Source organism: Schistocerca serialis, chromosome 5, assembly GCF_023864345.2.
Source record: "Schistocerca serialis cubense isolate TAMUIC-IGC-003099 chromosome 5, iqSchSeri2.2, whole genome shotgun sequence".
In the NCBI taxonomy this organism is placed as follows: Eukaryota; Metazoa; Arthropoda; class Insecta; order Orthoptera; family Acrididae; genus Schistocerca; species Schistocerca serialis.
Window position 1 is genome coordinate 317,599,163 of NC_064642.1, and position 26,628 is coordinate 317,625,790.

Genomic DNA, 26,628 nt, shown 5'->3' on the forward strand with positions numbered 1-26,628 from the left:
TCTCTTTTGTAGATAAAGCGTATATGTCCCTATTTACACAACATTCTCCTCATAGTTCCATCACTCTAAGGTGGATAATTATCTTTGGTTACTTGATACATACACCACGGTTTAAAAGTATTTCACTTTTAATTATAATTGTTCTGCTTTTGCTCCATCTAAACTGAATGTTCTTAGTTCGCCCTTTCCATAGTGACTGCGTATCAGTTAGACCAAAGACCTACCTTTCATTAGGCCTTTTTGCCTTTGTGAGTATCGTTCCTGTAATAGCAATTGCGGGCTTTCAAAAAATTAATAGTGGCCCTCACCTACGTACCCTCAGACTCAGAGTTGAAATATTAAAATTTTTGGCTGGTTTCGTTGTCTAGGGACTGGGATACGTAGTTGCCGCATTACATGCCAAATACTGCTGACTCTACAGTATACAATAAGAATACACACATGAATCGAATGGTCAAAGGTTCCTATCACATATGAATGTAACATAGAAATTTATAAATGAAAGATTTCAATTAAATAAAATCTGCAGGTACTATTTTAACGAGTTTAAATGATGAGTATGATAGCAGAAGTACATTTAAGAATGCCACTTACAACTGTAAAACACTTATTGGTGTCGATGGTCCAGCAATTAAATAAAATATAAGTTGAACAACAAGGAAACGTTAGATTCTTACTTCACGTAATTAGTTATGCGCAACAACAAAGCTCGCGAGATATTCACTTCTAAACGCATACTATGTCTTCACTGCAAATGCCATAGATATCTCACAAGTGCACAAGTCGGCACTACGAAATATTTCTACAAGTATTTCCCCGACCACGCGCAAACTGCTCAACACACTCCAAGTATTTCCTGCGACCGTCCGTCGCGCCTTCCAGTCCAGAATTCTCCAGTGTCCTGTGCGACCCGATGCTCCTCCTCTACTTCCATACAGTCTTTCCATTGACTTCGGTAGTCGCCTACCGTAGTAACGAGCACTGTGATTGGCTAGAGCGCTCCCACGATGTCCCCAAGCCAACGCACATTCACAAACATACTGAAACACATTCGAAATACTGGATTTACATTTAAATAACTTGAAATGAAATAAACATTCCTACAACTGGACCATGGATGAATATGGACACAACCGCTCATAATCTGCAATAGCTTCACACGACCTCTGTTTCCTCCCGGTAACTTTTACTGTACCTTTCTGTTCTCTTTTATGAGACTTGCTTAAGTATTAGAACGACTGTTTAGTTGCACTGTTTGGTCTATTATCACAGAAGACATAGCAGAACACAGAAGAGTACCACGGACCATGCTTTCACCTCGCCTGCAACTGGCCATTTAGTCGCACTTTACTTCCATGGAACACCAGCGTCACGCGACTCCCGCTTTCCATTTTCCACCTTAAAAAAAGTTGTTGACCACAGATCATATTCTGCGAATGAAGCACTGCTGCAAACTTGTTAGGTATGTAAAATGTGTTAAAAGAATTTGTGCAGTCAAGCGAGAAATCGTAGTTCAAATTATTATTTATTTTATTTTATTTACTAGTGGCAAGAATCTTATCGACCACACACCTGCTCTACAAGCCTCTTCCATTACGTTCTGTTGTGTGCACCGTTTGTCCATTCAGTGTTCGTGTCCTCACTAATGTTATCTCTCCACCTACTTCTGAGTCTTCCTCTTCCTCTCGTTCCCTCTATTGTCCTTCAGAATGCTATTTTACGTAGTCTGTTTTCTGTCATTCGTGCTATATCGCCTGCCCATTTCAACCTACTCTTCTTTAGCACATCTACGATATTACGGTGTGTGTACAGTTCTCTTATTTCTTCATTTTTCTTATCCTCCATTCCATGTTATCTTCGTCGTATACTGGACAAAAACTTTTTCTTAGTATTTCAAATACTAACAGTTTTTCATCTTTCTTTCTAAATATTAATGCTTCACACCCGTATAATGTTACTGCTATAAAGGTCGACTGATACAAGCGGATTTTTAAGTTAGTATTAAATTATCTTTTCTGTAAGATTTTGATAAAACTTAAGAGTGTTTTGTTCGCTGTTCCTAGTCGGGCATCTACCTCTATATCCATTCCATTATTGTCTTTTTATTCCAGTCTCTGAGAATTCTTTAGACGATGACCGGTTTCAGTCTGTAATGACCACCCTCAGATCTTTTTTACACCATGTCCTAAAGTGATACTGCCATAATGGCATCGTCAAAACATATAAATATAATCAGCATAGCAACGTCACATAGATTCTATGCTGATTGCATTTATATGTTTTGACGATGTCATTATGGCCGTATCACTTTAGGACATGGTGTAAAAAAGATCTGAGGATGGTCATTACAGACTGAAACCGGTCATCGCTAAAGAATTCATTTGTGATCAGAGACTGGAATAAAAAAGCAGTTTACAGTATTGGATCACTGTTTGTATAGGCGATTATGTCGTAGTTGATGAAGCATTCCATTATTGTTACTAAAGAGACTCCCTAAGTACTTGAAACGGTCAACTGTTTTGAAAGTGAAAGTGAATCCATCTTCAGCCAAGGTTGCATCACTTTGGTTTTTCTTACTTATGACCAGATATTCTGTCTCCTCTTTATTAAGATGTAATCCTTCTTTCTCAGCAATTTTGATATAATTTCGCATCATTTTGGTTAATTATGTTTTGGAAGTGCTTATTACTGCTATATCATCTGCTTAGGCAAGTCTAATAATGTTCATTTCCTGCATCTGGATCCCGTGTGGATTAGTTTTAATAAATTCTCTATCGAACTTCACTAAGACGAGATTCAATAAAATAGGTGAAACGGCGCCTCCTTGTCTCAGTCCAGTAAACACCTTAAAATTTTGTTTCTCCTCCAGTTGTCTTGATACGACATAAAGTTTCATCTATACAGATTTTAATTATGTCTATGCTATCGTAGGCATTTTTGAAATCTAGAAATAATACGCGGCTTCTCCCGTTGGAGGTTCGAGTCCTCCCTCGGGCATGGGTGTGTGTGTCGTCCATAGCGTAAGTTAGTTTAAGTTAGATTAAGTAGTGTGCAGCTTAGGAACCGATGACCAAAGGAGTTTAGTCCCATAAGAGAAAAGAGAGAGAGAGAGAGAGAGAGAGAGAGAGAGAGAGAGAGAGAGAGAAGTATCAGTCTCCTAGAACTTAGAACTACTTAAACCTAACTAACCTAAGGACATCACACACATCCATGCCGGAGGCAGGATTCGAACCTGCGACCGTAGCGGTCGCGCGGTTCCAGACTGTAGCGCCTAGAACCGCTCGGTACATTGAATTCCCACTCATTTTTAGTATAGTTTAAATATCAACACAAAAATATTTTTGTAGTAGGTTTTAGATCATATTTGGCCCGCATGGTGCACGCCGTACAGATATGTCACAAAGCGGTGAATGTATGGTCGAAACAATACGGTCAGCAACTTCGTTCGAGAGCGAGAATGAGCTTTTCCTGTTCGACTGTAGCCTACACGTTACGATAGTTCCATAGTAGAGACCATAGAGATGCTTGCTGATAACATGCCGTTCACATACATACTTCATTCCTAAGTCCTGCATCCTCATCGCCAGAAATTTAAAAAAATGAAGTCACTTTAATGCGTTCGCTCTGCGGAGCTCTGACGATAGAGTTGCGTTTGGCCTGAATTATCATCTGGTGAAGTCGTTCCTCGTAATTTACATTCCACTGACTTGTAACATGGTCGACAAAAACCGCATTTTAGTAAACTCTGGTCTGCTGTAATAAGTCACAATTGTTGAAATCGATTTTGAAAATTTTTACCGCATATTTGCGCAACATTGGGAAGTCAAGTGAAGTCGCTAGGAGAATCAGTCAAAGCACACTATAAATGTTTTAATGTAATCTGTTTTAAATATACGTTAATTCACATAGTGTTAAATACAGTTAATGTGCTATACTTATTGATGTAATAAGCCTTGTAACGTAAATGTATTTAAGAGAAATGTGGAGAGATTCGGTGATTCTATACCGTATATTTTTATGTCGTATCTGAAACACAAACAGGAGTTAAGGCGTGGAGTGAAGGTGCTAAATGGTGGAAAACCTTGAAATAGCGTTCATGTGGCAGCGTTCTGCAGTTGCACCCGTGGGAGTTGTTAATGCAAACAAAACAGGAATGACATAGACCTAAGACTTCTGCTGGAAAACAGGATGTACGAGTAATTGTGCGGAACAAAAAGACTAGCAATATCATTGCATTTTCCATGAAGTGTATTGCCACAAGGGGAACAGTAGCACTTTATGCAGACAGTAAAAAACGAAGACCAACAAACCTTAAGGTATGCGTGTTGGCAATTGTTAATGGACATTTGTTTCTTGTTTCCGTCCATACTACCTGAAACTGATTTATTTCACAGTACGTAACATGGAGAAGTGGTGATATGTCTTAAGGTTTTCATTTCAAAGCCCATGTTTATTAGACTGTTTGTCGTTTTGTTATATGAGGAGTCCATTCCTGACGTTTTGCCGTCCAGTTTTGAAACACTCTGTGTAGATGTGGAAGGAAGGTCCTGAACCCGAGAACATAAGAATGACATTTGTCGTGAAAATTCAGTGTCATTACAAGATATAAATTTTAGCGTTAAGTTTTACTGAAGAATTTAAACCAGTTAGGGAATATGGAATAAGAAATCATGAAACTCAAACATTTATTTGGAAATTTTAAATTGTGAAATAGATCACCAGGTAACGATATTTTCAGAAGGTGGGCATAAAGTACGCTCTTCCCTTGGTATTGCGAGGGTTAACAGATATTTTGTACATGAAACAAAGGAATGGGAAGAAAAGGGAAAGGGTGCGTGGGAAACTAGTGACTTCCAGGCACACAGTGCATTGTGAAATTAAATGCAATGGCGAAAGTTGTAAATTTGTGCCGGACCGGGACTCGAAACCGCAGTTACCGCTTCCCGTGAGTCTTAACATCCCTTTGTCTCTCTATATATCTCTCTCTTATTTAAAAAAAAAAAAAAGAGAGAGGAAGGAGTGGACGAAGCGGGCGTGGATCACAGCCCGATGCCTGGCCAAAATCTCACGTTGACTCTCCCTAGAAACCGAGGGAAGCATAGGGAAGGTGGAGTAGATACAAAGAGCATAAATGATTCATTTGTTTTTCCTTTTTTGTTGTTTCTTTTTTATTAAAAAAAATATTACCAAAACTACGGAGAATAGCAGGAAACCTACGTCACGATGAGGAAGGAGCGACAAATGACCATACTCGGTGGAATTACCGACGCGTATTTTCACAGAGACATTCTGAAGACGAGAGAATAACAGGTTCTAAGAGTAGAAAAAGCGTTGATCAACTCCTCATTGGGACATCACCCTGTCTCTGGGGTGGGTTAAGAAAGACGCTACAGAGGAAGTTGGAGAAAAATTGTCTTTATTTGGGATTGAGGGCAACATCACAGCGGCGTTCATTAAGGAAGTGCCAAAAAATCAAGGACATTTTTCTCACCGTCGGCAAACAAATGCACTTCGCAGAGTTCGTCTTCGTTTGAGGGAAGTCCGGAAAGAGGAGTAAGTGAGAAATTATCTGATGAGAAGTCGTGCGGGATAATTATGGCTAGCATCTGTAGCACCAAGAACCGCTTCGGCCATTTGGACTCGGTTCCTGACCAGCCCACATTTCCAAATTATAGTACGCTGCAATGCAGCGTCCCTCGTCCATTAACACCCGACTCGTAGGTTATTGATTCGCGTTACAGTTTGGACGATATTAACGTATCCACACTGAAGGAAATGTTATGGGATGTATACGAAAAGCGTCAGTTCTGTCGGACATGTCCAACAGAACTACTTGTGTACAATAACGTTTTCCTCTCCAAGACACTGTGGGATCCTGGAGGGGGAGGAGATCAGTGTTTAACATCCCGTCAACGACGAGGTCATTAGAGACGGAGCACAAGCTCGAATTAGGGAAGGATGGGGAAGGAAATCGGCAGTTTCCTTTCACAGGAACCATCCCGGCATTTGTCTGAAGCGGTTTAGGGAACTCACGATAAAACCTAAATCAGGATGGCCGGACGCGGGTTTCAACCCTCGTTCTCCCGAATTGCGCAGTCCTGCCAACATAGTGGCTTCCCCCACCGACTTAAATTATTGCTATCCATTATATGTTACGCAAACAGACCAAAATCATAATATTGCCACCAAGCTTCAACCTTAACCACAAAGTATTTATTGTTGCGGTTGTTCGTAGATATTAATATCTGTACAAATTTTTACGCAGGAAGGAACACGTGAGCTCTACCTTTCCGTAGAGTTCACGCTTTATTTAACTGCATACTGAATGAAACGGCCGGCTGTGGTGTCTGTTGCAGGTGCTGGGTTCGGACCGGGAGTTCCACTTCGTGCACCGCGCGCTGCCGCACGCTCGCAGCAAGCGTAGCGTCCCGCACGTGCGCCGCCTCAAGGTGGACCCCCTGGTGAGTACAAACTTCTGGCCGGCTGCTGCAGCCGCTGCAACTGCTGCTGCTACTCTCCTCTCTTCACCTATCTCTGCTTTCACAGACTGCCCAAATGAAACCGTTTTTGTGGACCAAGTGTACGCCATTTACATGTATGCTAACGAGGGATGAACAGTATTTAAGGTAGCTGTGAAAATGATGTGGTTATTGAGTCATACCTATTAACCAAATAATACGTTCGAAGTTGGAACCTGTAAAATATTTTATAGAGTAATATTCATTGAAATAAAAGCGAGTTTTCACAGCTCACTTCGTTTCTGGATAGCAATCGGAAAACAGTTCAGTTTTTTGCAATTATGTCATATGATGACATGGTTGGAGACCGTGGCTGTTATTTGAAGACAAATGTTGATGGTGTTGGGACAGCAACAAGCCAAAAATTTACTTTCAGTTCCTTTATTCAAAGAGTACCGTTACCGGTTTCGAATCGTTGTGATTCATCTTCAGACGGTTCACACGCTTTCCTTATAACATGTGGTGTATTTTTTACAGATTAATTGTCCTAAAATATGAGTAGTACATAATTATAAGCAAGCCACACACAGATGGTTGCGTTACAGTTTTTCGTTGGATGTGACTTACGTGAAATGTCGGTGTGATGTGTTTGTTTTCATAACATTCGTTCAACACATGTGAATACATTCCCACTGCATTCTTATTGTTGCACAGGTAAATTTTACTCACTGAACACTTTAGATTTGTCACTGAGAAGATTTCTACCATGCACCACATGTTTAGATACATACAAAGAGCTTACAAACATATGAGTATCAAAGATGCTATGATATATTGTAACATTTGAAGATGTCCTATGTTTGGAAAGGATCATATTTTCACATACGCAACTGAAATGTATTTTACACTAGTACAGAGACATTTATTTTTTGATTTGATACTGTTACATTAATTATAAAGTTTTTTTAGTACTGTATTTGTAAAATAGTATATTATTTAATTACATTAAGCATCATGAGAATTATAGTAACATATAAATTTGCTACTTGATCTGCAGATAGCTGTACTAATATTATTTACTTTGGAGGTTGGAAAATAATTTTTGGAAATTTTTAGGAAAGAGGTGTTAGCTAAACCTTTTTGTTCATTAAGTATATAGTCTGGGGCGCTATTTTTGTGTGTATGTATTTCTATTTTTTCTAATATATTCATGGTGGCTCCTTTTTCTGCTAGATGTAAAATTTTTAAGTTGTTTTCAATGTTTCACTGAATGGTTTTCTTCAGCAATATCGGCTGTAAAAAACACCACATGTTATAAGGAAAGCGTGTAAACCGTCTGAAGATGAATCACGATGATTCGAAACCAATAACGGTACCCTTTGAACAAAGGAACTGAAAGTAAATTTGTGGCTGGTTGCTGTCCCAACACCATCAACATTTGAGTTGAGATTTTATTCTTCTTGTAGATTAAATTCCCTAGTTTTAAACAAATCAGTACCATTCGTGCCTTTTAATTCTTTAAGTACTACTGGTTTCTGCCCGAAATCACAACTTTTTTAAATACCAGTGCCTTTCGAATGAAACCGCCATTACTACTGCAAGACAGATGCCTCTAATGTTAGACTGAGGTTCTTCTACTAATGTAGTGCATTCTAGCAATCACTTACAACGTTAAAGCAACGGTCGGCGCAGAGATTATGTTACGTTATTGCAGAAGATTGTGACATATGTTTTTTTCTTTCTTTTTGTGAACACATGGAGGTGATCGTGACAGTGCAAGTTAATATCACTTACTGAAACAGTTAAGGTCGCAAAGAATCAGTTATTTAAGAATGATGACCGGTTTCGGCCTTCATGCTGGCCGTCTTCAGATCTACGGCACCATACAGCTGAAGTCGTTCGTGCACAGAACAGTTCTTGATACCATGGTCGTTTACTGCTCTGTATCCAACAAAGTTATATCTAAGTATCTAAAGTTAGTATAACGTAAATTTCAGTTCGTACTGTTGCTTATACGAGTGGTTTTTAAATGAAGCTACTGGAGTAGAATTTACTTTGGATATAAATTTATTAATTTTAGGTAATTTTTACTCCTTATTTAGGACTATAGTTTGTTTTAGGCACTATGAGTTCAGGGAAGTTTCGAGATGCTGGAACGTGTCTAGGAAAAACGCGAAATTGCTTTCAGACGTCTATCATGATTTGTTAAGTATGGTGGGTGGGTTATTAGGGGGAAGAGACCAAACAGCGAGGTTATCGGTCTCATCGGATTAGGGAAGGATGGGGAAGGAAGTCGGCCGTGCCTTTTCAAAGAAATCATTGCGGCGTTTGCCTGGAATGATTTAGGGAAATCACGGAAAACCTAAATCAGGATGTATGTTATTGGGACTCAAACGTTCTGTAGTCGACAGCATGAGAGTTCAGTCTTGTATTTTTTTTACGCACACACAACTTCGTCCGCAGCTAGTGGTCTAGTGGCTAGCGTTTCCGCCTGTGGATCACCAAGTCCCAAGTTCGATTCCGGCTGGGTCGGGGAGTTTCTCCACCAGGGGACTGGGTGTTTGTGTTGTCCTCACCATTTCATCATCATCCAGGAAAGTGGCGAGCTGGACAGTGAAATGATTTGAAATTTGTACTTGCGCTGGTTACTACGCACTCAGTCACCCCACAAAAGAAATATCATCATCATCCGTCGGTGACGGTGTTATCTGGGAACATTCCAACGCAGGAGTGTCGTTTCACAATGCAGCCCTTACTAGATCCTCTTGGTCAAGGTGTAGTTGGAACGTGTTTGCCCTTCGGCAACAGTTTAACAGGGGCAGGCTGTCGACTGCAGAGCGGTTCCGCTATGAGAGCAGTGCCTCCGTCCCAGTACGGAGACCGTAACGCGTTTAAAGCTCCAAGGGTGTTGTGCATTCTACGCTACAGTACTGTACTCCCGTATTATCTAGATGCGAGACTCTGCGAAGTGACATACAGAAATTATGTATTCAACTTTCTGAGTAATTGGATGTGGTTGTCAACAATGAATACAAGATACTTGTAGGGATGTTTTTCTGTAAGAGATGAACGTAAGCAGCAGCACAGTGTGTTATCTGTGGGCACACCATTTTTTTTTTGTTTTTTCAAAACGACTGTAACGTAAGAAAGCATTCGAGTGAAGCCAATGAACAATAACTTTATTACTTAAAAAAATGCTACAAATATACGATCTACTTCTCTGGTTTTAGTGTACTGCTCAGACTCCGTGGTACCTGTCCAACAAGTAAAACGTTTTTGGAACATATCATCTGTCTAGATGTGGAACGTTGTAGCTTGATACACGTTATTACTAGTTTAGCCTATCCCTATTTCAACTAGTGCTGTCTCTGCTTTACCTTCTGAAACCTGCAGTGGATGAAGACATGACAACATTATAGCATAGCAAGTGCATCACTTAAATTTCAAGTAAACCAAACACACACTTCCACGAGTGTTTCTTTTCCTATTACGTTGCTAAAGACTTGCGTTCTGCCGAAACTACAGTACGGTAGTTTTGGTACAGTACATAAATGACGTAGTAAGTCATAGGATTATCTGTAATATTCGTAGCATTGGCAGGGAAAGAAATATAAATGAATGTGTGTGAGAGAACTGGAGCTGACGACTTTTGCTTGTTTGTTTCTTTTGTATATATTGTATTGTGTTGTATGGAACTGGGGACCTAGAAATGATGGAGAGGCTTCGTCCCCACTGTAGCCTTCAGTTGTTCACAACCCTACAACAGGCTACAGCGGTCCACTCACCCCACTGCCGCCCCACACCGAATCCAGAGTTATTTGGCCCCCGGTGGACCCCTCGGAATGCCGGACATTTGACACGCCGGACATTTGCCACGCCGGACATTTGCCACACTTGGCCCTTCGCCAGGTAGCGATCCCTCAGGTAAGGGACGCCCTTCCTCGTACTTCTTCAGTCCGCGTGCAAACCGCCGCCTCCACGTCTTACTCGATACAACCAGTACATAAGGGACCTTCTTTTTCGACATCTTGGCGAAATACAGAGCTTCTTTTCCTAAATCGAAATATTTATATCTTTTGGGAAACGACAGCAATTCCGACGACTCTGTCAGTATGTAATTAGTTCTGCCAAGTATAAATATAGATCCCTTTGTCCGTATGGTAGCTTCCTTTCACGCTTACTGATTGCGATAGAAACAGTCCATGGCCATGGGAGCAACAAGAAAGGAACGATGTAAAGAGGATGCGAATGTACGCTAATCATTTCATTTTGTCGCTGAATTTTTGCCTTCTTTAATTACTTGGGAGAGCCAGTCCTGACAAAACTCTACCATCTGGTGAGCAAGATGTATGAAACAGGCGAAATACCCTCAGACTTCAAGAAGAATATAATAATTCCAATCCCAAAGAAAGGAAGTGTTGACAGATGTGAAAATTACCGAACAATCAGTTTAATAAGCCACAGATGCAAAGTACTAACACGAATTCTTTACAGACGAATGGAAAAACTAGTAGAAGCTGACCTCGGGGAAGATCAGTTTGGATTCCGTAGAAACACTGGAACACGTGAGGCAATACTGACCTTACGACTTATCTTAGAAGAAAGATTAAGGAAAGGCAAACCTACGTTTCTAGCATTTGTAGACTTAGAGAAAGCTTTTGACAATGTTGACTGGAATACTCTCTTTCAAATTCTAAAGGTGGCAGGGGTGAAATACAGGGAGCGAAAGGCTATTTACAACTTGTACAGAAACCAGATGGCAGTTATAAGAGTTGAGGGACATGAAAGGGAAGCAGTGGTTGGGAAGGGAGTAAGACAGGGTTGTAGCCACTCCCCGATGTTATTCAATCTGTATATTGAGCAAGCAGTAAGGAAACAAAAGAAAAATTTGGAGTAGGTATTAAAATCCATGGAGAAGAAATAAAAACTTTGAGGTTCGCCGATGACATTGTAATTCTGTCAGAGACAGCAAAGGACTTGGAAGAGCAGTTGAACGGAATGGATGGTGTCTTGAAGGGAGGATATAAGATGAACATCAACAAAAGCAAAACGAGGATAATGGAATGTAGTCGAGTTAAGTCGGGTGATGCTGAGGGTATTAGATTAGGAAATGAGGCACTTAAAGTAATAAAGGAGTTTTGCTATTTGGGGAGCAAAATAACTGATGATGGACGAAGTAGAGAGGATATAAAATGTAGACTGGCAATGGCAAGGAAAGCGTTTCTGAAGAAGAGAAATTTGTTAACATCGAGTATAGATTTAAGTGTCAGGAAGTTATTTCTGAAAGTATTTGTATGGAGTGTAGCCATGTATGGAAGTGAAACATGGACGGTAAATAGTTTGGACAAGAAGAGAATAGAAGCTTTTGAAATGTGGTGCTACAGAAGAATGCTGAAGATTAGATGGGTAGATCACATAACTAATGAGGAAGTATTGAATAGGATTGGGGAGAAGAGAAGTTTGTGGCACAACTTGACCAGAAGAATGGATCGGTTGGTAGGACATGTTCTGAGGCATCAACGGATCACCAATTTGGTATTTGAGGGCAGCGTGGAGGGTAAAAATCATAGGGGGAGACCAAGAGGTGAATACACTAAGCAGATTCAGAAGGATGTAGGTTGCAGTAGGTACTGGGAGATGAAGAAGCTTGCACAGGATAGAGTAGCATGGAGAGCTGCATCAAACCAGTCTCAGGACTGAAGACCACAACAACAACAACAATTACTACAACTGCATGCCCAAAAGACAATGAGGAAAGAAGAAATAGGTATGTGAATGTTTGAAAAGAAGAACGACATACTCCATATTAATACTCTCTAAATTCCGTTATCCTTTTCGGCGAATCATTAGTTAATAAAGTGTAGCGGGACAATGTTCAAAACAGGATTGAAAGTACGTTCATAAACAGAGATAAGAACATCGATGATTGACATGTCATCTAAAGTCGATGAACAATTTTAAAATGTTAGAAATAAGGAAATGAAGTAATCCAGAATATTATGCTTGTAACGTACGTTGTTGTTCTACATTGTTTGGCTCTGGTGTTAACAGGGTCACAGAGAAAGCATCCTAGGTTTTGGAGGGAAAAGCCGTAATTGTAATGATCTCCACTACAACAGAAACAAGAAGCACAACTTAAGGAAAAATAATGTAATGTGTTGCAGCTCACAAGCGACATTGAAGCAGGTAGTTCCTGTGACTTAGTATGGACAGAGGTTATATTTGACAACCGGAATAAATTAATAACTGGCTCCTTTTACCGACCCCCGGTCTCAGATGAAACAGTTGCTGAACATTTCAAAGAAAACTCGAGTCTCATCGCAAATGGGTACCCTACTCATAGAATTATAGTTGGCGGTGACTTCAATCTACCTCCCGTATATTGACAAAACTTCATTTTCAGACCCTACTGTAGATAGAAAACAACTTCTGTAATTGTTCTAAATGCTTTTTATAAAATTATTTTGAACAGTTATTTCACGGGGCCATGCAAATTGTAAATGGTTACGAAAACACACTTGGCCTCTTAGCCACGAATAATCCTGAGCCTCACGACGGGTACAGGAATTAGTGAACACACAGCCATAGTGAGGCTCAATTCCGTAACAAAGAAATTCACCAAAACTAAACGCGAAATATAAACATTTATGAAAGCAACTAAAAATTCGTTTGACGTCTTTCTAAGAGACAATCTCCAATCCTTCCAAACTATGTAAGTGAAGACCATATGTGGCTTAAGCTCAAAGAAATAGTATCAACAGCAATCGAGAGATTCATACCAAATAAATTAATATCAGACGGAAATGATCCCCTATGATACACAAAACACGACAGAAAGCTGCTGCAGGAGCACCGAAAAAGGCACGTATAATTTAGACGAGCGCAAAATCTCCAAGATTGGGGAAGTTTTACTGTGGCTCAAAATTTGGTGCGGATTTCAATGCGAGATGCATTTAATAGTTTCCACAATGAAACTCTATCTAGAAATGTGGCGAAAAATCCATAGAGATTCTGGTCCTATGTTAATAAAACCAGCGGAAAGGCTCAGTAAGTACCTTTACTGAGGGTCTGGCGGCGAGCGAGGAGGAGGAGGAGGAGGAGGAGGGGGAGACGAGGGACCCAACCCTTCAGAGCAGGTAAAATCGTGGCAAATGTCCGCCGTGGCAAATGTCCGCACACCGACCCCCCGCCCCACGGAACGTCTCATACCTGACGAGTGTAACCCCCAATGTTTGCATGGTAGAGCAATTATGATGTACGCGTTCGTGGAGACAGTGTTTGCGCAGCAATCGCCGACATAGTGTAACTGAGGCGTAATAAGGGGAACCAGCCCACATTCACCGAGGCAAGTGGAAAACCGCCTTAAAACAGACTGGCCGGCACACCGGACCGCGACACTAATCCGCCGGGCGGATTCGTGCCAGGGACCGGTACGCCTTTCCACCCGGAAAGCAGTGTGTTCGACCGTTCTTTTGTATATAACTAGAACCGCGCATCGTTCAGTGTTAGTCTGTCATGTATTTTATGTGTTTGCAAAATGTTGACTGCTTTTTGTAAGTTTGCAGCTAGTTGATCGCGTAACTGGTGTGCTTTTACGTACCTAGAGCAATTACTTTTGATGGAAATACTGTTTACATACGCAAATATAATATATATATATATATATATATATATATATATATATATATATATAGTTATTGCTGTTATTTTATACTCAATAGAACAAAAACAAGAGTTTCCTCTTATTATTAATAAGTACGAAAGTTGTTTATGAATGACAGAAAAATGTTTTGAGTAAGCTCTACGAGATATTGTATGCGATGTTTCTTTTCGCGTTTTTTTAATTATCATTTTACCTTTACTTCGACGAAATGGCGTTTTCTACCCCCATATGATAAATCTGTAGTTTTTTTTAAATTTTTACTACAACATTCCTTTGTTTCACGTTACAAATCAACAATTTTCGAGTAAAGCCTGAAAATACTGTTTATATTTCAGTGATAGACAAGAAGATAACTATCTAGAACGAAGATATTCTGCAGGTTCCGTGGACTTTTGCATGTCCTTACCCAGTTTCTCGACAGTTCACCGGTTTTTAGTGGAGTCTGTCACGTAAACAAACCGATCAAAATGAGGTAGCGCCCTACGCGTATGCAACACACCTAACATATACGTAACACAGTTAAGAACTCAACAGGCCAAGGTTACTAGGAAAACTAACTTAGTCTACTGTTACTTATGGTAGCCTACGATAGTTTTACAGCTCTGCGTTGCTACCAAAGACTTTATCGGAAATACTTTTGTCGTATTCACACTACTAACCGTGCCAGATAGGTCTCCTCGCCATCGTAGCGGCGTTCGGCAAAGCAAACATCACGGCGAGGCCAGGAGCAGTGTGAGCTTCAGGACTGTCCACAGAGCCGGACTACTTTGCTACTCCCGTCACAGGCGGCAACCAGACGCAACGATGGCATCTTTCCGCTTGGAGAGAACAACGGATGAAGAACGCGTGATCTACAGGCAATCGCACGGATTCGGTATAGCAATCCGCCTGCCACATCCGTTGTCTGCCACACGGACTTCATCGAGCAGACTTAAGTGTTCAGTCTTCCAATTTTCAGTCGGTTTAGACATCAGTGAACACCCAGTTGTCTATCGAAAGAGTTCGCCTCGAATTATCAAGTGACACGCTGGAATACTCCGTTACTGTAAACACCCCGCAAGGATTGGAAGCACCACAGGCCACAGAGCAGCAACGTGGCAACGAACTTACTTACTTCCAGCACTAAATACCTGCCCAGGTACTGTCACATAATGAACGCAGTTTTCGATTACACGTGTAAGCAGAGTTGAATGTTAAGGTATTGTGTGTTATCATAATGTGTTCTCCTCCTTGAACTAATTTAGAGAACTTTTAACATTGCAGCGCGTCAGCAATCGTGAATAATTTAATGATTATAAAGAATCCGCCTCGATTGCAGATAGAAACCGGATGTTGACCTAGGTCTCAGTGCGGATAACCTCGCCTTCTTTGGAACACACTAAAACTACAAACTGCCTAAAGAGGCTTGGTCAAAAATTAATGTTGGACCATACCTCTTTAAGCAGTTTGTAGTTTTAGTGTGTTCCGAAGAAGGCGTGGTTATCCGCACTGAAACCTAGGGCAACATCCGGTTTCTATTTGCAATCGAGGTGAATTCTTTATAATTGTTGAACTAATTTATTTTGTGTAGCAGGTTACAGAAGACTTACATTGGCGCAGTCGTTGGAACGCGGCCACATTCATGTACGATCGTTACAACCTCCAACAGTGAAAGGTAACGCGACTAATGGAGCATTATAGTTGATGAAAACTGCAGTTTGTGAGAAACATGATCCTCCTCCTCGCCCCCCCCCCCCCCCCCCCACGGGGCCGGCCGGAGTGCCGGAGTGGCCGTGCGGTTCTAGGCGCTACAGTCTGGAGCCGAGCGACCGCTACGGTCGCAGGTTCGAATCCTGCCTCGGGTATGGATGTGTGTGATGTCCTTAGGTTAGTAAGGCTTAATTAGTTCTAAGTTCTAGGCGACTGATGACCTCAGAAGTTAAGTCGCATAGTGCTCAGAGCCATTTTTGTTTTCAGGGAACTAAGCGCAGCAGGAGAGTCAGTGTTACTATTGGTAGGTCAGGACTAGCGGCAACATGAGCTGGGGAGTGGAAGTGAGTGGATATTGTGAAGGCATATACTTTCCTGATCAGTATACACAATTAATTGATAGCAAAATACCACAAAAATTGTAAAAAATTACACCTATTATAAATACGCAGTACTCACAGACCTTACTACTCTTGAGTGTTGAATAATTTCATAACCAATAGAGCATGCTATAGTGAGAAAAATGACTCCTGTGATACAAGAACAATAAAACCTTCCTAAATAAGTAAAAAATGAATAACGATTAGAATAGTACACAAATTATGAATGACAGTGAATGTATGTCATTCTCATACTGTAGTTAAGGTTTTCTTAATGAACCCACAGTGAACAAAATAAATCCTTATGGGGAAAAAGTCAAACAGAAAACACGTATATACGTAAATCGCCTTGAAGCGCAACCACAACGCAGTGCACAACGCATGCTAAAAACTGCAAGAGAGTCCCACCAAGTCAACAAAGTAATGAGCTATGACGCTTGTCTTCAGATACAAACCAATAACCAATGCGCACAAAAACGAGAGTCCTTGCGCTGTTGAAAATCTAAGTGCATGTGTAAAGTTGATGAGGATAAAGGCTTTGTTCAGATCATCTTAAAACTGGCAGCTACTCAATGGCATGCACTGCGTTGTGCTAATTGTCGACGTTTCGTAAATACTTCTCCGCTACAATAACGGTGGAATGGAGATAGCAAGAATAATCTGAGAAGTACTAGAGGAAACTGAAGTTCTTTCCACTCCTATTGTTATGTAACATGGAGGCAATGCTTCCAAAAAATTTGTATAGCACCCAGAGGTGCAGAACAGTCATCACAGGCAAACGTACCAAATATCAGATGAGATGATTGTATTTCATAATGAGGAAGTTATAACGCTGATGGAGACTGTCTATAGAGAGTCTGGATCACGACACACCATTCTGTTCAGTCCCAAAGAAGATATCATCATGCAGCAGCAACATACCAAAACGGAATGACTTGGTGGTATGTAGACATTTTTGTGGCTTCCCTTATAACATATCCCGAGATACTTCCTTCAGAAGAACACGGCGATTTATTTCCTCAACCCGACCTTATACTCAATCTGTAATGTTCTTTTCATTGACTAAATGTTAACCACTACACTTTCTTCGCTTTTAACATGTCAAACTCTGACACTATTTAGTTTAAAATGCATTGGTCTTAAGGCTTCACTGTGTTCACTACGGAATCGCACAGCAGCAAGCCATCTGAAATTGAGTTTTTGTATCAGTCACGTTTCATATCCATAGGCGCGCATGCATTTGCTAGTAACACTATGGAACCCTGTACACTACGACGACAAAATTGGACTCGCTCATAAGGTACAAAGCCACATACGGCTGTACAAGCGAAATCTGAATAAACATTTAAAAATGTATCTTTATTAATTAAATAGGAAGGAATTTGACGTTTACGTCCCGTCGACGACAAGGTCATTAGAGGCAAAGCAGAAGTTCGAATTGGTGACAAAATGTAGGCCGAGTATTTCCCAGTATTTCCCTTGAGGCTTAAGCGATTTAGGGAAATCTGGATGGCGGACAAGAATTACGAACTGCTATCCTCGTGAATATGAGTTAAGACAACCACCTCACTCGGTAGCGTACAGAGCAGTCTCTTCGGCAAATTTTTTGTCTGTGTGAATCAATTTTTATTTCATTACGTAACAACTGGTAAAAGTTATGTGTCCTACTGTTACGCGTTCTGTCTCGTCTACCATCCCACCAGTTCCTGACAATTGATTTAAATGTCCTTGAGAACGCCTACAATCAGGTCATTGCATCCCTTTGAATTGCCTCGATGTTTTCAGGTTTCATAATAACTAAATTCTATGCACCAACAGCAAGAACACAGACATTCTGAACATCAAATATTATTAGGAAATCCATAATGTTTAATTTGAATTTTATCAGTCAGCTCAGCAGACTCGTTGCAGAGGTGCGACCTTTGTTTTTCATTGACAGTAAAGAGAAGACAGTGAAGCATCAGTTCACGCTTGATATCTACTATCGAAACGCACGTAAATCACGTGACACTGTGTCCTCTAAACTAGCCGTTCCGACAGGGCTTCATACGAGATTTTGCGCTGATGAATGCTGTCGTAAATCACGTCCACGCGTGTCACGGTTGTGAAACACGTCAGGTGCTTTCCCAAAACAAGCGCGTGGGCAAATGTCGCGGCCAGAATGACACAGACCTGCCTTATTACAATAGTTTCCATAAAAATATAGAAAACATCAAAGCTCTGACTTGTACGACATGTTGACACTGTCCTTTGCATCATGAATAACGCAACATAATCAAGGCCGTAACTTCCTTAAGAGGCACAGTGGCAGTTGGCAGTTGGCAGTTCTGAATAAATTCGTTAAATCAGATGTGGGGATTCAATTGGAGGACTGCTTACTGAGAGATGTAGGCTTCCAGCACATCTATTTTTACATTCAGAAGGTTCACTTTCCTTGTTAAATGAGTTATTTTTCGGGTTCCGTAACAGATAACCGAGTACCTGAAAGTAAAGAACAAATTTACAATATTTTTCTGTTACCATTTACTTTATTTATAGTGTAATGACACAGCACTGTGAACTACAAAAACACTTTCAGGTCTCAGCCAGCGAAGGAGCACATACTTGCACCCCCGCTCCCCCTCCACTTTAAACTCCTGGCATCTGATTTTACCCAGATAATTCTGAAGGTAGTTAATCTGATTCTTCTCCTTTTCGCTTTGCTAAGGCCCTTTAAGGCAACAAATGCAGTTTCAGCTTCGCTAGTTTTGAATAAATAGACTAGCACTTTCATCGAACATATTACCTGTTTTTGCAAGGATAGTTTCTGCGCATTGGCTGCTGAAAAAAGTAGAAAATATGTATGATTCTGACTCAATAAATCTTCAAGTTTTATTTCTCTATCAGCCTGTACAACCACAGTTTTCTCCATAAGCTTCACGCGAAGGATACGCTGAGTGGTCACTTGGCCTGCACAGGCTTTATAGTTCGTGGAGTAACCTGCTGATTGAAGTGGCAACATATTGTAGCCAAGTGTTTGCGCGGAATTTATCTGACGTATAAATTCATTTAATTCTTTATAAAATACGGTTAAGCCGCAAAATATTAATAAGGTATTCATGGAACAGTTTGATTCTGCTCGTTTGAAATCTCCTGTTTCTACAGCTGAGCTCTTGACTCACACTGGTGATGAAGTCTTCAGTTGAAAATAAGTAAAGTAACTGCCATACAAGAAAATCTGCACAAGATCACAGAGAGCGACAGGCTCTAGTGGGAACAATTTTGCATAATCATACGCATTCTCAGTGATTTCTCAGAGTCCAGTTTGATTCGCATGCACGAGACGTCGACATTCCCGTCAGTGCGGATTCTGATTTACAGCAAATTTATCAGTAACAGCGGTCTAGTTACTGGACTTGAGGATCTAGAGTCTGTGTTATGGCGCTAAGGTGGTGATACTTTTCAATGAGACGTTCCACAAAAGGTGGGTGTGTACTACCACATTTAAGTGATTTTAATTTTCAGAATATCTTACTCTGAAAACTTATCTATATTTATCCTACATTTACTGATTTACAATATTTGTAGGTTAAGTGATGATGCACTGTTGAGTTTACGTAAGATTGTGTAGGGTGTTTGTAATATTTCTGAAACATTTTAAATGTTCTGTATACCATACCTATTTTTTGTTTCCGATACTGAGTATAATTGTACAGCTAATTGTTTGGGTGGGCCTTGTGTTTGTATTGTTTTTAGTTTCCTCATCTTGTGTACTTCGTTTTTTATTCGATGTTGGGTGTTCCTTACTCCCGTGTGCAGTTATAATACAGTGTGGTGACAGAAGTCATGAGACACCTCCTAAATTCATGTCGGACCTCTTTTTGCCCTGCATGGAAAAGCAGGTCGACGTGGTGTGGACTGAACGAGTCGTTGGAAGTCCCCTGCGGATATAACAACCTATGCTGCCTTTATAGCAGTCTATGATTGTGAAAGCGTTGTCGGTGCAGGATTTCGTGCACGAAGTGACCTCTAGATTATGTCCCATAACGTTCCATGGGATCGTTTTCGGGATATCTGGGTGGTCAAACCATTCGCTCGAATCGTCCAGAACGTTCTTCAGACCAGTCGCGAACAGTTGTGGCCTGATGACATGCGCATTGTCATTCATTAAAATTCCGTCGTTGTTTGGGAATGTGAAGACAATCAATGGCTACAAATGGTATCCAAGTAGGCGAACATAACTATTTCCAGTCAGTGGCCTGTTTAATTGGACCAGAGGACCAAGGCCATTCCGTGTAAACACAGCTCACACCACTACAGAGCTATCACCAGCCTGCAGAGTGCCGTGTTGACAGATTCTTGGCTTCCTGAGGTCTGCGCCACATCCCAATCCTACGATCAGCTGTTACAACTAAAATCATGATTCTTCTGGCCAGACCACGGTTTTCCAGTCGTCTAGGGTCCAACCGGTATGGTCCTAGCGCAGCATAGGCGCTACAGGCATGCTGTGTTGGTCGTCTGCTGCCATAGCCCATTAACGACACATTGCCCTAACGGAAAAATTCGTCGTACGTCCCACTTTGATTTCTGTTGTTATTTGGCCCAGAGTCCTTTGCCTGTTAGCACTTACTACGCAGAGGCTGCTGCTCTTGGTCGTTGTGTGAAGGCTGTCAGCCACTGCGTTAACGGTGGTGAGAGGTAATCCATGAAAGATGGTAATTGCGGACATTCTTGACACTGTGGATCTCGGAATATTGAATTCCCTAACGATTTTCGAAATGCAATATCCCATGGCTCTAGCTCCAACTGACATTCCGCTTTCAGTCTGTTAATTCTTGTCGTGTGGCCATAATCACTTTGAAAATCTTGCCACACGAATCACCTGAAGTTCCGACAATGCACTGCCTTTTACACATTGTGTACGCGATACTACCACCATATGAATGTGTGCATAACGCTGCCCCACGGCTTGTCACCTCAGTGAATTATTGTGTGTGTGGTTTGTGTCATTTATGTTTCCATTTCGTGATTCAGTTCGTGTGTTGCTTCTAGTTTGTAAACATTTTCTTTGGCATTCGATGTGATTATTTATAGTTCTTGTGTGTATCTATCTGTATTCATTGGTATTTTGTTCAGTCTGTGTAGTAGGTGTTTGAAGCTGGTTTGTTTGTGTGTTGCTGAGTGGCTACATCTGTTGCGTTTTACTGTACTGCATATTGTGGATATTACGTACATTTAGGAGCGTTCGTGGTTCCTTTTCCTATTGTGATGCCTAGAATCGGTATTTAGTTGTCTGTTTCAAGTGTGAAATCGTTGCATGAATCGATTTTATTGGTGCCTCTCTGTAGCTGTAATACAGTCATGTGTTTCACCCACCAAGCAAATTATGTCATCGACATAGCTGTATCAGTATATTACTTTGCAATGGTTAGGTTTTATTCTTTCTTCAAATACTTTGTTTTCGGGATGTTTGAGGAAGATACTGACTGATAATTCACTTATTGGCGATCCTATAATGTGGCGTTTTTGTTGGGTGTTGTATTCATCCGTAAACTTGAAATAATTTTGCCCTGTGATTAGTTGCAGAATGGTTGATACTTCTTGTATATATGTGTTTCTCAACTAGTTTCATTGTTTTTCCAGTATGTGTATGTGTATACATCGACATCAAATGAGAGAGATATAGCTGCATTGGATATATTCATGTCTTTGATTTTGTGGGTTAGGCCATTGGCATTTTCTATACTTGTGTTGTTTGTATATGAGTAATGCTCTTGTGAAAAATTATGCGTATGTCAGCAGTTAAGAAGTTTATCATTGCTCTACCTGGCACATAGGGTTAGGGCTATCAAACAAAGTTAATTTTACAACAAAGCAGATCTTTTTAATTCATTGATCCACTTAAATTTAGTGTGTTTATCTGTCGGAAGCAGTGAAGGAAAAACCTAATGAAGGTTGGACAACTGTGTTGAAACGTATCTGGGGGAAAAATAAGACTGTGTTCTTGCAAGATGGTGGACGGTTTTAATTCATTATTTTCTGTGAACACTGGAACTGAGTTTAAATTCTGTTATTATACTCTTGGATTATAATCATTTTAAAGTTGTTGACGAATATTCAATGTAATTTTTCTGTTAGACCACCTATCACTGGTTTCAGATTTCACGCAGGGTCCATAGTTGGACAATGTGCTACAAGCATGTTTAGGCATTTGCACATTTTGTTGCTGATATAAGATGTCACGTAACACATCAAAAATGTCCAGGGCAGATAAGTCGAGTAGAGACTCTACCAAGGCCTCCAAGGTCATGTGGCCATTCTGCTTTGGGTCATCTCAATAATAGAGTGTACTGCTATCCTGCTGATAATATTGAAGAGCTAGAGAACTGAATTGTACAATATTGTCAAGATTCACAAGATTATCCGCTTTCGTTTGAAAATATTAAAAAGTTGACTGGTTACATTGATGCACTATTGTATCCAGTTGCAAGGACGACACATGTAGTATCAACTTCTAGAAGTACAGGGATTACAGTAAATCATAGCCTGTAAAACCCTGAAGTGGTAATCTATTTCTTGTTAATGTAGGCCATATAAGAGATCTGAATCTAACTGTAAGGAGACATAATCAAAAAGTTTACATTTAAGATATATTTTTATCGAACAGAACAATAGTTCGTACAGAAGACAGTGGCAGATTATAGCCACACATTCTCAGTTATGTCGCAAATCGATCGTCCGCTGACTATGTTTATCACGAAGTTCTTGCTTCTGTTACCGTACACTTTCTCATCTTTCAGTTTTTACAGTTAATTATTATACTTCCTGTAAATCATATAGAAGTCATTTGTGTATATTTATTGGATTAGTGAGTATATCTAAGATGCTATTACTCTGTCATATCATATGATAACGACTATATAACAATAGCAAACATTATTATGTTGTGTTATATGTGGTGTGGAATGCACTGCCAGGAAAAAAATAGTTCACCCGTTCAGAGGTTCCCAATTCACTCACGATTTATTGTTGCAACAGCGTATATGGAATACATGATACGATTACTTTTACAGATTAATAGCACGACCGTTTCTCAGGGACCATGTATCATCCCATGCTGAAACACCAGTATTAGTACTTTGTGTGGCCTCCATGGGCGGCAATGCAGGCGCTGACTCTGACATCCAGTCGATCGTACAGATGGCGAATACTGTCTTGGGATACTTACGGCACCCCTGCCCGACCTATTCACGTAATTCTGTAAGAGTTGTTGGCTGATAAGTCGTACGAGTCTCTTCTAGTACCATTATATCCCACACGTCCTCAATTGGAGACAAGTCTGGACATCGTGCTACCCAGGGAAGTTGCAGCACATCATGCACAGAATGTGAGTTTCTGGAGCAATGTGTTGGCTAGCATTATCCTGTTGGAAGAACACATCACCTTCATGTTGCAAGAACGGCAAAAGGACGGATATGAGAACGTTCTGCATGTACCGAGCGCTGGCTACTGTCCCCTCCGGTAGAACCAAAGGTGGACGAGAGTTATAGCTTATCGCACCCCAGACCATAAGGCCCAAGATTGCGACAGTGTGTCATGGACGACTGCGCTCTACGAGACGTACGCGCAAAGGGCCATCACTTACGTGCAGGCAAAATCTGCTGAGGCAGAATCAGGTTTCCTTCCTGATGACCAAGGCGCGCCATTTCATCTTCGAAGTAAAACTCTGACGCCACCAGTGGAACCGTGCATGTCGATGCTGTGGCGTGAGTGGAAGACAGGATAGAGTTGTGTGTGCCTGTAACCCCACTGCTAATAACCAGTTCGCAACAGTTCGTGTTGACACGTCTGGGCTCACGAGCCCTCTTGTCTGCACTGTGGCAGACGTACGATCTCCCACGGTTGCACTTGCAATACGACCCTAGCGGGCGTCTGTGCTGTGTCGACGTTCATAACCTCGTCTACTTTGTGAGAATGTTCATGCGACCACTGATAACAGTATCGCTGCAGAACTGACGCAGCACGTCCAACTTGTGCGGGAATCCTCCTAGAGGACTATCCAGCCACTCGGAAGGCCACGATCTGACCCCCTTTCAAACTCGCTCAGTTGGCTGTAGGAAGCACGAGTACGTCTCCATGACGTAGTTGGCTGCTTGCTTCACACGTCGGTACTACACTAATCGTTCTGGCTGTGAGTATTCCCTATTAAAGTTTAGACACAAATGGCGCTCTGATAACCATCCCACCACGCTATCTGTTTGCGAACGATGTGGAAATCATTATGAGTACATATACTACCCCCAGGTGGCATATCCCGTCATCGGATCAAAATCGACGTCGTCTCTCTAGGTGTACAAATTTTTTTCCGGTAGTGTATATTTAGCGGATCAGAGTAGACGCATAATTTGTAATAGTTTGCGTTTAGTGCTCTATAACCTCCATAGATTTCATAGTAATAAATAGTTTGCTTGCCTGACAAGTGTTTTCTGAAAATTGTCACTGCGTGAATCAATCAAAATGTAATATCAGCAGGTTGCTTCTAAAATTATTACAGAACTTTCTCAAAAATTTATGTACATATAAGGGGATTTTTTCAGTCACTGTTAATATATTCTATTGATTCTCATCCGTATCACATTTTTCTGCATATGAGACTTGATCTCGACGCAGGTCTTCGTAAAAATCAAGCTCGCAAATGTCTCACGCTATGCTTTCCTACAGGGACAGTGAATAAAGCTTATAATTTTGAAACTACCGTACATAGGAAGGAAGTGAGTAATATAAATTTATGCTTTTTCCTTGACAAAAATATTGAAATACAAAGGAAGGTACACGTTGCTCAAGAGGACCTATTACGAGAAGCGAGCTAACTCTGGTATGTGACCCATTTCGCTTCTTTTTCAGCTCCGCCAAGAAAACTGTCACTAAAAGGCAATAAATCTCTCTGAAACCAAACTGACGAATACTAACGTCTGAAAATTCTCTGACAATGGCATCTCTGAACGAATAAACTCCGGAATTTTGGTAGCTGCAATGTCTAATTGCGTAACTCAGTATTGTATCTTTGCGTAAAACACGGTTTAACTCTGTGCATTATGTTGTACTGGAAACGTCATAGCAAAGTCGCTGACCGCGTTTTCTTATTATCTGTGATAATCCTCAATTAAGACCGACTGAGATGGTGCATTGGTTTTGGGTACTAGACTTGGAAGAGCGACGCTCAAATACGGAATCAGAGGTTTTGATTAAAGAATTTCTTCGGTTTCTCGATATGAATAGAGGTGAAAATGGAAATGATTCGTCCAGAATGACAACGAACTAATCGCGTGTCCATCCTTCTTGAATGTTATATAATCCCCAATTCGATGTGGATAAGGAGTTAAGTTACAACATATCTTTCTTCAAAAATTATGAGAGGAAAACTATTTGTTCGTCCAGTGAGTGGAACGATGATACAGGTCATAGAAGAATCAAAATTAATGCATAACTTAATATTGATTAGAATACAATCGAGAATCATCTGTTGCAACAGCACACTTTTGCAATTTTGTGGAACAATTTTTTCAGAATAAAATCTGAAGTACTGGTAACAAGTATTCAATGGTTCATCGAATAAATAATGAGAAGGTACTGAATCGAACTGAGCAAAAAAAGGAAACTGTCCCACAACTTGGCTAAAAGGAGAGATCGACTGATGGGACACATGGCGAGGCATCAGTGACTCGTAGATTTGGTAATAGATGGAAGTGCGGAGGGTAGAAACTGTAGAGGAACACTTAGCATGAGTTACAGTAAGCAGGTTCAAATGGATGTAGGTTGCAAAGATGCTAAGATAAAGAGATTTGCTTAGGATAGATTAGCGTGGAGAGCTGTGTCATACCAATGTTGGGACAGTAACAACATCGAGTATACCTACCAACAATGTGCAACTGTGACACACTGATACGATTTTGGTAGTATGTGTAAATGCGTTTTTCAGTTCGGAATTTCAAATTGCAGTTTTCTGTCTGCTGAATATTACTATCACGTTTATTTGATAAAAGTGTTGAGTAACATTTGTATTTGATAAAAGTATATTGTAGATAACTGTTCTAAGGACGATAGGTGTTTCCACATTCATTCATTGTTATATTTGTGTTTAATATATATATATATATATATATATATATATATATATAATGGTAAGGAAGAGATTTCGGAACCGGGTTCAAATATGTAAGACATTTCCAGGGGCGGATATGGACTGTGACCAGAATTTACTGGTTATGAACTGTAGATTAAAACTGAGGAAACAGCAAAAAAGTAGGAATTTAAGAGATGGGACCTGGATAAACTGAAAGAATCAGAGGCTGTAGAGAGTTTCGGAGGGAGTGTTAGGGAACGATTGACATGAACAGGGAAATGGAATATAGGGGAACAAGAATGGGTAGCTTTGAGAGATGAAATAGTGTAGGCAGCA

The 26,628-nt window shown here is 40.6% G+C and overlaps 1 protein-coding gene across 1 annotated transcript in view; it reads left to right on the forward strand.

Moving 5' to 3' along the window:
• The window catches only part of LOC126481920 (neuroendocrine convertase 2), a 1,488,910-nt gene that overhangs the window by 556,942 nt on the left and 905,340 nt on the right, over window positions 1-26,628 (forward strand). The window contains exon 2 of the mRNA XM_050105880.1: window positions 6,357-6,461. Coding sequence (XP_049961837.1) covers window positions 6,357-6,461 — 105 coding nt within the window. The remainder of the gene's footprint in view (window positions 1-6,356; window positions 6,462-26,628) is intronic.